The following is a 16379-nucleotide window of genomic DNA, read 5'->3' on the forward strand; positions in this document are numbered from 1 at the left end:
CCTGACGTCCCCGCTGGTCCGAAATGACGCGCACTGACTGGGCTTCACATTCAGGGCCGGGGCCTGGCAGCACCGTTTCTTTCATAACCTCCTGAGAACTTGGCTGCCGCAGGCCTCCTCCTTTAGCCGCGTGAAGGACCCCCACAGTTTCCAGCCAGACACGGCTCCGTAGGGCAGCACATTCTTCGGGGGACACATTTGCTTGCATCAGTTGATACAATCACCCATATGGGAATGTCAGAAAAGGCAGACTTGGGGGCTTTCTAAGAATTCAGTTCAATCCCATTATATATTTTATTCAGAATGGAGAAGGCATCATGAAAGGCATCCTTGGTATTTGGATGTGAAGTGAAGGCCCCGCAAAAAGGCAGGTTTCCGGACGCCATCATTGCAGTGGGTGCATTGGAGCGGTAGTGCGCAAAGCTGTTGTTCACGTCCTTAAAGAAAAAGACAAGCACGTAGTTCTGGTTTATATTTCAGAATGATACGATTGGACTTTGGGTCAAGGGAAAAATACGAAATTCTTTTGAAAACCTGATCCGCGGTAGAACAGCATGGGAAACCTTCCACTGTACGGAGTGTGGTCAGCTGCGTAGGAAGTATTCTGTGATCCTAGTTCTCTGACATCTTATGTGTGTAGAATTCAGTATTACCTCTCGTAACATAGTTGCCGGTGTCGAATACACTTGTAACTTAGATTTTGCCTTATAGGCTATATGTACACTCAATTTTTTTAAGCTTTTTTTCTAAAGTCTCTCAGTTCCTTGTTCTCCTGTGTCCATTATGAAACTACACATGCTCTGTGGTAGAAACCCCTTCTGTCAACACATTCTTCAGGCCTGGGCTCCTTTTGTATATGCCAGTTTAAACCTCAGACTCACTAAAGTTACCAGTTTGACACCCAGGTGCACAGTATCAGCATTCATGATGTAAGAATAGTTTTTCAGTGTTTCATGATCTGATAATCATTCAGTTACTAAGTTGTAAATAATTCTGGGGATGGCTTCTTGACATAAAGTCCACTGCATAAAAACTGTAAAATTGTACTCTGTGTTACCATCCATCCCCTAGGATAGAGTACTGGAAATTGTGCATGCAGAAATAAGAGATGAGCCCCTTTGCACACACTTCATAGTTACATAGTCTCTATAAATACGTATGTTCACATGCACTATGTGTATGGCAACAGATTGTCTGTGTTCAGACAAAAGTAAAAGAACATTTTTCTCAAATTGTTGAGTTTAAAGGGTGTTTTTTTTTTGAGAAATTTATGAAAATCAGGCTGTATATACTTGACATAAAAAATTTCCACTTAGAGCCAAAATAATAAGAAAATTTTATCTGTATATTCCTAAATTCCATTGTGTACACCTCTCCTTTATTTACACCTCTGCATTTCCTTCCGAGCTTCTCTGCTCATTAAAATACAGTCCAGTTTTAAAATAAAAGAACGTTTTGTGATTCTAAACAACACTCCGTGAATTGGTGAATCTCTCCACATAGGATCTGCGTACTGAGAAAATTAACAGAAGTTGGCCATTTCCTAATTTCACTGGTAGTTACACCTATTTAAACATTAATTGCAGTCTATGGTTTTTCTGAAATTTGCTTGCAATCCATATTTTGAGCAAACTAGGTCAAGGGAGAAGAAAAAGAAAGTTCCTTACATAAAAGAACCTCACTTGTAACTTACACTGGTTTCTGGGCACATCCATAGGAAGTTCTTGGGTATTTGTAAGATGTCTGAAAATTTCTGAGTAAAATATTAAACTTTTCAATGTCTGTATCAGTTCTTTGTTCATTTGAAAGTTTCTTTCCATTGGAAAACTTAGGCTCGGTTTGGATTAGTAAACAGTGGAATGTATTATCAATTCCTACAGCTGTTACCGGGGGCATCCTCATTGCTTTTGAGACAGGATACAGCTCACATGGAGGGACGGTTGGAACCTTGGATCTCAGACGCCTTCCGTGGGGACAAGTGCAGGTGATTACACACCGTTTGCTGCGTGAGTGCAGCAGCGTGGGGTTCCGCAAAGAGTTTATTCCTGGTGACGTACGCAGGAGTCTTCCTCTTGAGTGAGAGACTTAGTCTGAACACAGATGCTTCCCTTGGACACACTGGAGGCTGCACAAGGCCACGACAGAAATGGGTGGCAGCACACTAAGGCCAAGCACTTGAAGTCTGGTAAGCACAGGTGCACTGCAAGCCTTTCATTCGTTGTAGTTGTGCCGGCGAAGGAGGAGGCAGGTGGCCTGTGCCCGCGGTTAGGGCGGCCCCAGGGATGGCCCCGGTGTTCTCACTGCGTGCGGGGCATCTAGGTGACTGTGTGAAGTCAGACACTCTGTTGACTCTTTCTCACCTTAGGATCCACTTTAAGGGGCATTAGACACTGTAGTTAAACAGTTTCTGGAGGCGACTTACCAACTCTAAATGTTAATTGGTTCTGCAGTACTCATTTTGAAATTCTAAGTTTTATGGATGATAACATTTGTAATTTTTACTGACTTTTCCAAGATATTTCTTAGATTCAGTACTTACTTAGCTTTACATATATTCTTTATAAAAACAGACCTGCTCTAAGAGACTGTAAAAATTGCACACACATGCACGCTCACATGTGCACACACACATGGAGCTACTTCAGGCGACACCATGAGGTTGACTGATCACTGGATGAGAATGAAGTCTCATGCATGGTTTGACTCTTGCATGTGATTGAGGAGTGTACTGCGTGCCCCCGTTCTCGGGCTTGGACATCAGCCTTGCCCTGCTGGAGCACAGTAGACCTGTGTGTGCACCCATAACCACTTAAGCTGCCCACAGCACAAGCTCACATCCTTTGAAAACCCTATGTGGTTTTCTTTGTTAGCACAGTATTTAATGTATAATGGCAGAGTTCTTAAAATAATTTTTAAAAAATAGGAGTATATATGCAGTACTAACTTAAAAAACTGGTATGTTACTTTAAAAATAATGTTTAGATGCACTGGTATATTACTTTTGTTTACAGAGTGTTTTGTTTACAAATCATCTGTTGGCCTTGTTTGTTTCTATGAGATACTTTTAGTGTGACTTTGTCTTAGAAATTAAAATTTTACAAAAAGTGATTTCATGTTTTGGTTTAAAAGCATTCAAATGTGTCTTTATTTTTGTTTTAAATCTTAAATACCATTGTGGCTAAAACTTAAGGGTGTATGTACGTTACTTCCATGTCAATTTTATAAAGGGCAGTAATGGTTCTGGTGAGATGTTGGACTGAGGAAGAAATGAACATTTTCTCTCTCTTTTTGTTGTGGAGTTATTGGTAGATGAATTTCTTCCAACCATTTGCAGCTAAAATGTAGCATCAGCAATTGAAATCACGTATGTCATGTAATTGTTTGAGTTTCTTAGATGTATTTGATTCTTCTAATCTTTTCCATAAAAGGACTGAGCCACGCCTTCTTGGTTGGGTCTGGCAGCTTAATCCAGAGCTCTCAGAAGAGTAAATGGCATCGGCATCTGGTGAATTCACTGACAGACAGAAGCCTTTGCAGCAGTGGCTCTCCAGCTTTCTGACCACAGGAAGAAGTACTTTTTGCATTGTAACACACACACACTTCTATACATGTAAACAAACATTTAACAAAATAGTACCTACTTTTACTGTATGTGATGAGTGCTGGCATTTTCTGTTCTATTTTTTAGAATGCTAGACACAAACCGCACTAATACTAGTGAATGGTCAACTTTCTTTTGAAAAACATGATTTCCAGGATCTAGTTGAAAGATGAATGAACAAAAAAACTTTTTTTGGTTTTTGAATATTAGGTAAAATTCATTATTGCAAATACTACTGAAGCCAAAGTATTATCTATGCATGTTACTTGTTGCACTGCAAAAAATGTAATTAAAATCAATAGAAATTGCTGAAACTCCAGAAAATGGATTTTAAAATTTCAAAACAAGGTGCTTGATCCATATTTCTTGGAGGAGTAGAGCTGGGACCTAGTTTTGAAGAGAAGTTATTTAACTTCCTATTCTGTGTGGTTCGATTAGGTAAAAGTGTTTTCAAGTTCAAATGTGATCAAATAGGAAATTCAGACAAAACCCAGTTATTCTTGAATGTGATTTTGATGTTACATTCTTCCTGAACATGCTGGAGAAGTCAAGTTCAGAAGCACAGGTTTTGAGGAAGTAGGGTGGCAGCCCCCGATGGGTATTATTCCTGAGGATCAGTGTGGGCAGGAAGACCTTCAGTGTCTGAGTGTGAGGAGGTAGAGGTTTAAATATGAATCTGAGGAAGGAAGTTTTGTCAGTTATTAAAAATCCTGTGTGAATGTTTTAATGTCTTCTCCCTTGAAAAGCTCTTACTGAAAGACAGGCTGCTGGCCGACAGTGGCCTCCAGGAACCCAGGACATGGTGTAGTATCGAGTGGCTGTAGCTGTTCTGTCACGCCGTGTAGCTGGCACAGCGTACCGAAGGGCCAGAAGTACTAACAAATAGTTTTTTACATAAATCTTAGCACATTGTTCTATTACTGCTTTAGAAAGCAGCGGTGAAAACTTCTCTTTTTCTGTATTCTCAATACTTCACTTCTAGCCACCAAATGTGTGTGGGGTTTTTCTGCACCAAACTCTTCTCCCAGTTCTCTGCGGATAGCACAGCAGTGTCCCTCAGTTTGATTTAATTCTGACACTGTGTACGTGAAGTTAGTACAGACCCTGCACTAAGGGTAAGGGCTCAGTCCCATAACACTGGTTCCCCACCCCCACTTCAGAGGCCAGTCCCAAGTCCAGGCTGACCCATGTGCTTTGACCAGCTAGCTCTAGGTCAGGGGCTGTCACCACATCCTCCGGTTCAGCGATGTGCCGGAGCAGCTCCCAGGACCCCGGGACCCGTTTTCCTTACGAGATGACCTGTTTACTACAGAGGCTGCACCTCAGGAATCCCAGATGGAGGAGACGCACAGAGCCAGGGATGGGGGTGCCCTCAGAGCTCCTGTGCTCTCTCCAGGTGCACCAGCCTCCCGGCACCCCCATGCGCTTATTGACCCGGAAGCTCTCTGAATCCCTTCAGTTAGGTGTTTCTGTTTTTGTTTTTATGGAAGGTTCACTATATACATCTGATTGATTAAAGGATTGGCCATTAGTGATTAGCTCGACCTCCAGCCCTTCCCCACTCCCCAGAGGTCAGGGGGGGGGGACCGGAAGTAGTTGGTTCCACTGGCCATCATTAGGGGCTTTCCAAAAGACAACCCATTAGCATAAGCTCAGATGTGGTTGAAAGGGGCTTCTTACAAATATCAAAAGACACCTTGATCTTCTTATCACTTAGGAAATTCCACAGGTTTTAGCTCTGTGCCAGGAATAGGGAGGAAGACCAAATACATATTTCTTACAAATTACTTGGGGGGGTTCGGTTTGGAGCAGCGGCTTGCATCGGGCGACCCAGTATCACTATTTACTAGGTACTAAAGTCTTGGCTCAAAGACGATGCACATTTTCAAACTGCTTCCAGAAGTAACCCTGCCAGTCGGTATGTACTCTCAACAGCGTGTGAAGTTGTGTTTCACTAACACCGGGTCTTGCCGGTCTTTTACGTTAGTGCCCACCTGAGAGGCAAATACTTGTTTTTCTTTGCATTTGTAACAGCTATTGGGAACTTAAATTTTATCAGCTATTTGTATTTCGACTTTTGTGAATTATCATTAAATACATTTAGCCTATTTTTCTGCTGGTATTTCTTAATATCTTTATTGTTTTATAAAAACTGTATTATGGATTAAATTTTTGTCTTTCTGATGTATGTATTTTTCCTGGTTGTTTTTTTTTAGCTTGTCCACATTGGGTTTTTTTTTTTTCTGTATGGAAATTTTAAATTCTGAAGTAGGCAAAATTTACAATTTCCCATAATTTTTTGGCATCATACTTAGACCTTCCCTACTCTCAGACTTCTAAAATATTTCCCAATATTTTTCTTATCTACTTGAAATATAATTCACATATTACAAAATTGACTCTTAAAGCACATGATTCCTTGATGTGTAGTATATTCCTGGGGTTGTGCAACCGTCCTCACCACGTGATCCCACATTATTTTAATTACCCCAAACCTAACTACTTTTATGTCTGTTGTTTTTTTTTTTTTTTTCATAATTCATCAACACTTGATCTGGACTTATTTTGTTGAAGGGAATGAGATAATGGCTGTGCAGAGATGTCCGTGGCCGCACAGCAACCGTTGGTGCCAGGCAGCCCAGCCCCTGTTTTATTCAGGGTGGCAGTGCGCCCAGCTTCCCGTGCAGGTAGGCGTGGACGTGGGGCTGGGATCTGACCTGGGTGTTCGTGCAGCCTATCCCGTGGGACCTCTGGAAAGATGACTTGAAAGCAGCCATTCAGCCAGAGCAAGCACCATCCCACCTCCCCCGTTCCCTCCTGCTGACGGTGCCGTGGCTGGGACCGGATGGGACAGCGGGGACTCCCAGGAGCCACTTCGGATCGCGACTACCCGTGAAGACAGCTGGGAGAGTTTGGATGCCCCCTGCCTGCTCCGCTGCCCCGCCGCCCTGCCTGGCTTCTGTGGAGGTGGCGACTCCTCGTGTGTCCAGACTGCCGCATTCAGGTCTGATAGGAGCGCCCGAACGCAATTCTAACCTGTCCTTGACTAGTTCTACTCTTTCCCCAAATGACAGGCCAGTGTGGCAGAAGCATATATTACACAGTGTGTGTGATTTGAATGCTGTTTTCATGAACTAAATGTCCATAAAAATTGAGCTTTTTACCCTAAATTTTATATCCCAAATCCTCTAATTAATGTATCTCATAAACTGATTTCGAAGAATGTTCTCCTCCGTTAATGTACGAAACAAACACTAATCTTGTGTTTTGAGTATTAATACTTAAATTTACTCTTCTGTAGTTTTCTGGTCAGTGACTCGTTCTTCTGTCTGGAAACCTCCAGTTAATATGGTGACTTTACCATATACACTTGAATTATAATTTGGAAGATGTATTCTTTTAGACACATTAGCACTTATGTTGGCAAAGAAAATTCGTATTCACAAAACATTCCAGAGACAGTTGACAAAATTTGAATAAAATGTGTACATTAGTTAACACTTCTGTACCATTGTCAATTCTGGCTTAGATGATTTTACTGCGGTGTGTTGACACGAGGGGAAGCTGGTGAAGGGTATATGGGAAGTCTATTTTTGCAACTGTTTAATCATTTGCAACAATTTAAAGTATTTAAAAATCCCAGAGACATTGTGTAAGAAAGAATTGTGCTGTAAAATAATTATACTTTGTTCAGAAACATGTACCTAAAAATTTTAACTCATCTGCAAGTTGCCCTCAGGATGGAAGCTGTGTACTTGGGGAGGGAGGAGGAACGGAAACAAGTGTGTGGTGTCCAGGGCACAAATGTCTGTGGTCCCTGACGGGCCCATCTCAGCCCTGCAGACGAGGCCTAGTGAGGCTGCATCCGGAGACGATCGTGTCTTCACAAAGACCTCGCGCACCCAGTACGGGCTCGCACAGGCGTCCTTGGAAACTGTGCCGCAGCTGTTTCCTTGACAAGCTGTGTGTGTGTTTCCACACGCAGGCCCGAGAACCTTGCAATTTTTCAACAAAACTCATGGAAAATCTGCCAAGGCCAGTGCGGTCTTTGATCTCAGGTCTTTCCCTCTCTGAGCAGAAATAGGTCATAACTTAGGCTTATGAATTTAATATTACTGCTGATTATTGGGGCTGATAAAGGACTTTATTCCATAACACTGTTGGGAGAGCCAGAGATAAAAATTTCAAATTCTCATACCATTTTAGAGAAGTTAGATGTGTGTCCACACCCCTGCAGAAAGCAGAAAGCAAACATGGGATTGGGTTCAGAACACACCACTCTCACATAGCGAATATTTTAAGCTGACAGACTTTGAGGTTTACCCTTCTTCCTTTAAACAGGTCCAAGACCCTCCTGTGGGAGGTGGCCTCCCGGTACCCAGAGGAAAGGAGCACCCTCACCTCCAAGAATCCTAACAGGCCTTGCCGAGTTCCCCGATCTACACGCTTGCCTCACACTTCCCAACCTGTTGTGTTTCCCACAACTGCCTGCTCCTCATTAGATGGGGTGAAGTAGGTCTGTCTTTGGGTCTTCGTCTCTTTAGGAAGCCTCCCGCAGCAGGCGGAGCTGGCGCTGAACGTCTCTGGGTGGTTTCCTCCCGCTGAGCAGGCTTTGTCGCGTTAATTTTTGGACCCAGCCAGGGATCCAAGAGGGTCAAGGAAGACTTTTCCTCCCCTCCGCTGTCTTTTAATACAGTTCGTATTTTCATCTTGACCCCAGGTGCATCCAGACAACTGCTCTTGCTCCTGGTCATCGGCCACCGATGAGCTCTGCTCAAATCGAAGTTTCCACGGCGGGTGCTTCCCGACGTCTGGCAGTCACGTCCGCCGAGTCACTGTGCATTGCCTGAGTGCGTGGCTTTAGAAAACGAGGTTAGGAAATGGCATTCTTCAGAGCCAGTTATGCTATGGGTGCTGTACTAGGGTGTCGCTGTGGTAATCAATCTAAAAGAAAACTGCACGCCCGGGACGTCCTGGCTACAAAGTAGGGGCGCAGGTCTCCGCGGCTTCCCTCCCCGGTGTGTCTGTGTGATACGCGCGTGGTACACAGGCGGCAGGGGCGGCGCTCAGTTCAAAACGCGCACTTTTGCCACTTCAGCATTTTAAAGATTTAGTCAGCATTCACGAGTCACAAAAGTTCCACGATACCACGGCTATTTTAGCTATATTATAGCTGTAACCTCAGTGTCTTTTCTTAATTGAGATATCTTTGTCATATAACATTCTATTTGTTTCAGGTGCATAACATAATGAATATATATATATATATATACTCTCCACAGCTTTCAAATATGCAGTACAGTACTGTTGACTGTTGTCCCATGCTGTATATGACATCAGCAGGACTTCCTTTATACCTGGAAGTTTGTACCTTTGATCACTTCCACCCGTGTCACCCACTCCCCATCCCCCACTGTAGGCAACCCCCAATCTGTGCTCTGTGTATCGACGAATCTGGGTTTTTGGTTGTTGTTTTTCAGAGTCCACATATAAGAAAGATCATGCGGTATCTGTCTGTGTCTGACTGACTTCATTTAGTAGGATGCCTTTAGGGTCCGTCCACGTCCCAAAGGGCAGGATTTCCCTTTTTACAGCTGCAGTGTGTGTGCATGTATGTGCAGCGCATCTGGACACCGCAGTTTTATCCGTCTATTGTTGGACACTCAGGCTGTTTCCATACTTTGACTATTGTGAATGCTGCTGCAGTGGACACGGGTGCTAATACCTTTTTGAATTAGTGTTTTCATTGTCTTTGGATAAGTATACAAAAGTGGAATTGCAAAGTCACATGGTAGGTCGACTTTAGTTTTCTGAGGAACCTCCACACTGTTTTCCACAGGGTCTGCACCAGTTTGCTTTCCCACCAGCAGCGTATCTTTTCACGCGCCTGTTGGCTGTCTGTATGTCTTTGGGAAGATGTCTGTTCGGATAGAACCATTTTTAAATTGGACTGTTTGGTTTGCTATGAGGTTGTATGAGTCCTTTATCTATTTGGATATTAATCCATAAGCAGGTATGTGACATGCAAACATTTTGTCCCATTCAGTAGGTTGCCTTTTCATTTTGTTGCAGGTTTTTTTTTGTTTTTTATTTTTTGGGTTTTTTCAGTTTGGTTTTTGTTTTGGTTTTGTTTGCTGTGCAGAAGCTTTTTTGTTTGATGCAGTCCCGCTTGTTTATTTTTGCTTTTGTTGCCTTTGCTGTTGGTGTCAAATCCAAAAAGTCATCACCAAGACTGATGTCGAAGAGCTTACCACTGTGTGTTCTTCTAGGAGTTTTATGGTTTCAGGTGTTAGGTTCAAGTATTTAATCCATTTTGAGTTGACTTGTGTGTATGGTAAGATAGTGGCCCAGTTCCGGTCTTCTGCATATGGCTGTCCAGGTTCCCAGCAATGTTTGTTGAAGAGAATATTCTTTCCCCATTGCATATTCTTGGCTCCTTTGTCATAAATTAATTGATCTTTTATGTATGGGTTTGTTTCTGGGCTGTCTGTTTCACTGACCTGTTTTTATGCCAGTGCCATATTGCTGTTGGTGTCAAAAGAGTAAGCATTTTTAATTGGGAGGTATGCTTTTGAAGTATTAGAGAATCTGGCAACATTAAGTTCCATATTTTGGAAACCTGGCAAAACAACTGCTTTCTTCGCTAACCTGTTATCTGCTTGGTTGCAGAAGGCATTTGAGTTTGCCTAGTTTGCTAGAATAAGAAGCCCGAGCCATCCATTGTTTATTTATTTGTATTTTTGTTGACTTTTTTTTTGCATATAGTTGACACACAGAGTCACATTAGTTTCGGGTACACAACGTTAGCTACCATCTGTCACCATCATATCATTGACTGTATTCCCTATACTGTGTCATTCATTTAATTTAAGTGGAAATTCTGGCGCTGCTGGTGGCTCGCCTCAGAGGGGTCCGGGCGGCTCCGTCCACAGGCGCACTTCACGGGCTTCCCGCTTTTCCGGACAGTGGTTAACTGTATTGCACGTCTGTTGTCTATTAACGTCTGTCCATTTACGTGCAGATTGTCTTGTATGGAAGAAGCAAACAGTCCTGGGACTTACTAGGAAGTAAATTTGAAACTTCACAATATGTATCAAAATAGCACTAGAGATGATTTCCCGTGAGACTCCGTGGCGCGCACGGTCAGTGCACCCTTACACGCATTCCAGACGGGCCGGCCAGATGCTCTGCAGGGAGCCCCCCAGCAGACTGCACCAGAGCGAGCGTCACAGAAGCCGCTGTGGTTGGCAGTGCGTGGCCAGCATACGGAGGGACATTTTACAAAATCTGTCCCATGAAACTCACCATTGCATATCTGAAGGGACGCCTAAGTGGGCACCATTTTATTGTGTCATTTAGTTTTGTCTTTATGGTAGAAGTCATGTCTGAGGACGAGCAGTGGTTGCCCACGAGGTGAGAATACGTACCTGTGTGAACGCGGGCTCCCCCGCGGTCAGGTGTGGACCCGCGTGGTGCTAAGGTGCAGCCTGGAAGCCTGGCCTCCGCGAGCACTCACACGGATCCGAAGGGGCAGTGGCAGGAGGATGTCAGCCCACTAACTCCTCACAGCTGATTCTCTTGAAATGCCATCTGTAGGCTGCTCCGCCAAGGCCTTCCCAATTACCAATTCAAAGAACAGAGAAAGGAGACACTTATTTAAAAAAAAAAAAAGAGTAGTCATTCTTTCCTGAACACTTGCCTTATTTTTTACTCATGGACAGGATGCAAGTGTAACAGACATGAGTGTCCCTTTTGGGTCCACGACTAGGGAGCTCAGAACCGAGCGTGCATTGCTCCTAAAGCAAGTGCACGTGGGTGTTTGTGACGTGTAGCTCGGCCTCCTTCCTCCCCCTTTTCGTTTGCACTCTTGTTGCTTTCTCTCCTTTGGTTCTGCCTGAGTTTGTGCTTTCTTGTACTCATCAGAACTCTTTGGTTGCAGGTGCCAGAAACCAAATTTACAAAGCTCAGGGAACGTACCTGGATCTAACTCACAGTTTGGAACCAAGCCCAACCGAGCCCACTGCAGGCCAGCCAGCCCGTGTCCAGCAAACGGGAGGCAGGTGCTTGTCGCAGCAAGCGCTGTTCCAGAGACAGGACTGATAAGCCCTATTCCCTGTCCTAGGAGTTTACTCCTTAGCATGGTGATAAGCCGAGTACCCAACCACGGCAATGAGAACATGATTACAATGATGGATTTCAGTAGAATCACAGAATTTTCCTTTCTCACGTCCTCCACTGATGCCCCACTTCTTGGGGCCCCAACTTTTTCTTGGTCAGTGACCTAGTTTTTATACAAGAGACCTGAGGCTGTGCTATAATCGTACAGAAGTATGCATGGGTTTTGTGACTTGACCTGAAAATGCGTCAACATCGTCAAACTGCCCAGAGAAGCAGCTACTCCGTCAAAGTCCTTGTTTATTATCCTGTGGTCAAGAGTTGGGTCTCCCCAAGCCTTTGATGGGAATGCCATTCCAGAAGGTTTTTCGATAAGAAAGTGACCTGATTTGACATTGATTGTCACAGCTGCCCGAGACTCATCCCTGAGCACTCACGAGATTTTCACTGCCCTCATCCCCAGTAAGGACAAATTCCAGATGCCATCCCCACTGATTTCCCTGACTTTGCTGCCTACAACTCACTAATTCCTACGTTAAGTACTCGGTTGTGTAGAGCAGAAATGGATTCTGCCCACATACACAGGAAAAAGTTTACTGGAAGGATATGGAGCAGCACAGAGGTCAGTGGGAAAGCTCAAGAAATGGGGTCAGAAGGTAGGCAGGCCTGCAGGGAGTCTGGGCAGCAAGACCCAGGTCATCATCCCCAGGAACATGTTGGGATGTGGCCACACGCAGTCCTCAGTGGACTCTGTCACTCAATGAGCCGTGCAAACGTGGACTCTCCCTCCAGCTTCCAAGATTGGGGCAGTGTAATCAGACTGCCCTGGCATTGGTCACATGGCTCTGCTCTCCTGTCGGGGCACAGAGAGAGAGAGACGCGTCTGCCTCATTGGCCTTCTGAACGGACGCCTGAGGCCTGTGCGCAGCTTCCGTCTGCTGTCTGAGGGTAGACGTGCTTATTCCTTGTTCAGAGCAGTCTCTGAGTTACGGCTGTCCCCCACACCTACCCTCACCACCCCCTTCCACAGTCCCGCTTCCCACGGTCCTGGGCAGACGATTCTCCTGCCAGGTCATCAGAAGACCAGTAATAACCTGATGCTGCGTCCCGGGGCCGACATCTTTCACCGCACTTAATCTTGCCGTGCAGGCATTTTACCCTCCAGCTTCAACATCACCAGAAGGGTGAGTACAGCGTAGTAAGGTATTTTGAGAGAGAGACCACGTTCACATGACTTTTATTAGAGTATGTTCTGTTTATTACTATTGTTAATTTCTTACTGCAGCCCAATTTATGAATTAAACTTTATCATAGGTGTGTATGTGTAAGAGAAAATGTAGTTGAAAAATAAGGTTTGGTCCCCATATGCCATTTCCTGGATCCCTGGGGCGTGTCTTGGAACGTGTCTCCTATGGATGAGGGGGATGACTGTAACAAATTTTGAACAAATTTTTCTTGTCTAAATTTTGCAATGGGATACTCCATCATTTAAAAAATGTTTGAGCACAGCCCAATACATGTGTATTTATTCATAAGTGATATGTTTGTATACAGCTATTTAGAAATAAAACATACCAGACTAGCATTTTAAAAGGATGAGATTAAAAACATAGGAACACATATTTTATTTCTTTCCATAAGACACCAGGATTGTCCTATACCCTTGACATGTATATACCAGGGCTTGGTGACCTGTGTCTTTTTCGCCCTGTGTTCTCACGCCCTGTCTCTATCCCGTAGTTAGCTGTGGCTGCGGGGATGTGTGCCTGTTTGCCCGCACGTGGGCCATGAAACATCTTGGCCTGCTCTTCCCCAGCGACGAGAACATCCACAGACTCAGGAGGAGCCTGGGAGCCAGAGGCCACGTGGAGCAGCCCCTCAGCCCCTCAGCCCTCACCCCACCCTTTCTGTGGGGTTCAGAAAGAACAGGGTTCTCTGTAAGCCACTGAAATGGGGGCCTTACCTGCGACGGCAGCCAGACACCTGATCTGTATGACTGATAACATTTCTTCTTCCTGTACAAGCTGCAGTAGTGTGGCTCCAAGTCATGAAAATGTGATTTACCAGCTTCTGCTGATGAATACCACTGAATATTTTATTTTTATACTTTGGGTTTACATATTTGAAATGCTGAAATATAATGGTAAGTTATCACATGGAAATAAAGAAATTACTACAAAACAAATAACTAGGAACGGCAGGGGGCCGAAGACAACTGGAAGAGTGTTTGTAGTTACCAGCTTGTTGGTCAGACACTAGCTCGATCTAAGTAACCATGTGTACCCTGGTCAGCCTGGGGCCAGCGTGCCATGACCATCCTGGCAGGGCTACCTGCTGCCATTCAGAACCATGTGGAAACAGAGCCACTTAATCAGACGACTGTGAGAGCAGGGGGTGACTGCACTGTTTGGAGTGGTCCAAACAGATCAACTAGAAGCATAGCGAGTCACTAAATGATAGAACCTCTGAACCTCAAGTTTTTATCCATTCCTCACTTATTTCAACTGACTAAAATCATCAATTTGAAATTTTTATAAACTAAAGACTAAAAATGGGTATGCTGTCAGCTTTTAAAATATACATAGGGTCCCTATGTACAACTACTAAGAGTCTATTTCATTAGAGAGATTACACTGTAGTACTTCACCCCAAACTCATACAGTTTTTACAAAATTGAGGCAAATCCCTCTCCCCCAGCGCTGCCCAGGAACAATATAATTTTTCCTGTGAATTCAACATTCAAGAATTTTCTTCTGATAGCCAGAGCGGCAGAGGGGACAAACGTGGAAAGGAGAACTGTCCCCCAAGGAGAACTCCTCCAGTGCAAGGAGACACGTGTGGTGGAACACATGTGAGCAGGACAGGAGGACTGTCTCCCGGGAAGACTGGCTGCAGCGTGTCTCGCATGGGTCCTGGTGACCGTCGGCGCTGGCTGGGAGCGGGGTGAGGCAGATGGGACACTCATAGGACTCCCGGTGCAGAGCCTGCACCACAGGAGAGCACATGAGTTGTTGTGCAGGTCATAGCTCTGTCATAATGGGGAACTTCCTAAATTTAAGTGAGAACTGTGTACGAGAAGACTGGACTTCTAGAAACGAAGTCTCATCCCTTGTTACGATGGCACCAATTATACGTGCACTGTTAGTCTTGTTACAATGGCACCAGTTATACGTGCACTGTCAGTCTTGTGGAAGATGGGAAGGGAGAGTAACTTGCTTGTGACTAGCAGTTTTAAAACAAAAATACTGTATAAGATGCTGAACATTAATGGTATAGATCTCCTTTCAGTTGAGCAACAAAAAGTCTTTTTCAAAATTCTTGACCCTATACAGCTTCCAAACTTATTTATAAATTTTCATATTTTAATGATTTTCTAAGTAAGTTTTTCCTCTGTTGAATTCTGAGTCTCCCTTTCTCCCAGGGCTACTACAGATGTCAGAGGAGGGCAGCCTAGGGCTTGAAGGAAAACGAGGAAGCTAAGACGTGGGGCAGTCTTCCCTTTGGTGTTTTCATTATTCACAAAATGCATCATCAAAGCAGTTTCCAATGGAAGGGCCTTGACCTCACCCCAGACTGGACGGCAAATGCTCAGGGTACAGGCACAGTCGGGGCAGAAAACTCGGCACCACAGGGTCCCCAAGTCTTCCCTCTAATGTCACCCAGACTCCTGGGGGCTCTGCCACTTCCGGTTAGTGACCCACGCCTACCTGGATCTGGATCTTTTCCCAGTCTTCGTCTGTGAGCTCGTGGCCGCACCTTTCCTCCAGCTGCTGAAGAACACTTCGGTTTATGGCCAGGCAGTGGTCGATTTCCCAGAAGAGGTCCTCTATGTTTGTGCTGTAGGAGCACAGTAGGCGGTGACTGATCTCTGAGAACTGGAAAGGACACGGGAGGCAGTGCAGTAACAGGCCCAGAGGGGGACCTCTACCTGTAGGTGCAAAGGAAGCGCCTTCTTGGGTCCTGACCACCTTTTTTACTAACTTTCCTCAGGTCTCTACCTTGGAATAAGACTTTTTTGAGAAACAGAACATGGATATTTACCTAATAAAGCCATGTCCAGATAGCTGATAGAAAGAGATTCAGACATGCCCACCTGGTTTAAGTCTTGGTTGTTGTTAACAAGGAATACATTGTAATCAAAAGTTGAGAGCTAATAAAAGGGAAAAGGAGGGGCGCCTGGGTGGCTCAGTGGGTTAAAGCCTCTGCCTTCGGCTCAGGTCATGATCTCAGGGTCCTGGGATCGAGCCCTGCATCCGGCTCTCTGCTCCTCAGGGAGCCTGCTTCCCCCTCTCTCTCTGCCTGCCTCTCGGCCTACTTGTGATCTCTCTCCATCAAATAAATAAAATTTAAAAAAAGGGGGGGTGGAAGAAGTGGAGAGGAGAAAGGAATTAGAACTGCACAAAATTCATCCCATTACCACCCTGCTCTGGGAGCATTTTTTTTTTTAAGATTTCATTTATTTATTTGACACACAGAGAGAGAGATCACAAGTAGGCAGAGCGGCAGGCAGAGAGAGAGGAGGAAGCAGGCTCCCCGCTGAGCAGAGAGCCCCATGTGGGGCTCAGTCCCAGGACCCTGAGATCATGACCTGAGCCGAAGGCAGAGGCTTTAGCCCACTGAGCCCCCCAGGCGCCCTGGCAACATCTATTCTAATCTGTAAGCA

At 44.7% G+C, this 16379-nt stretch overlaps 1 protein-coding gene across 2 annotated transcripts in view; it reads right to left on the reverse strand.

The window, feature by feature from the left end:
* Positions 1–14382: 14382 nt before the first annotated feature.
* The window catches only part of RNF32 (ring finger protein 32), a 38906-nt gene continuing 36909 nt past the window's right edge, over positions 14383–16379 (reverse strand). Inside the window, exons 8-9 of one of the 2 annotated variants that reach the window (XM_032840205.1) lie at positions 15424–15591; positions 14383–14700 (exon numbers count right to left, since the gene is read on the reverse strand). In XM_032840205.1, the coding sequence (XP_032696096.1) occupies positions 14449–14700; positions 15424–15591 (420 nt within the window). In that variant the 3' untranslated portion in view covers positions 14383–14448. The remainder of the gene's footprint in view (positions 14701–15423; positions 15592–16379) is intronic. The other variant, XM_032840206.1, reaches the window with a different exon arrangement.

This window comes from Lontra canadensis, unplaced genomic scaffold (genome assembly GCF_010015895.1).
Source record: "Lontra canadensis isolate GAN:19392208 unplaced genomic scaffold, GSC_riverotter_1.0 scaffold111, whole genome shotgun sequence".
Taxonomy (NCBI): domain Eukaryota; kingdom Metazoa; phylum Chordata; class Mammalia; order Carnivora; family Mustelidae; genus Lontra; species Lontra canadensis.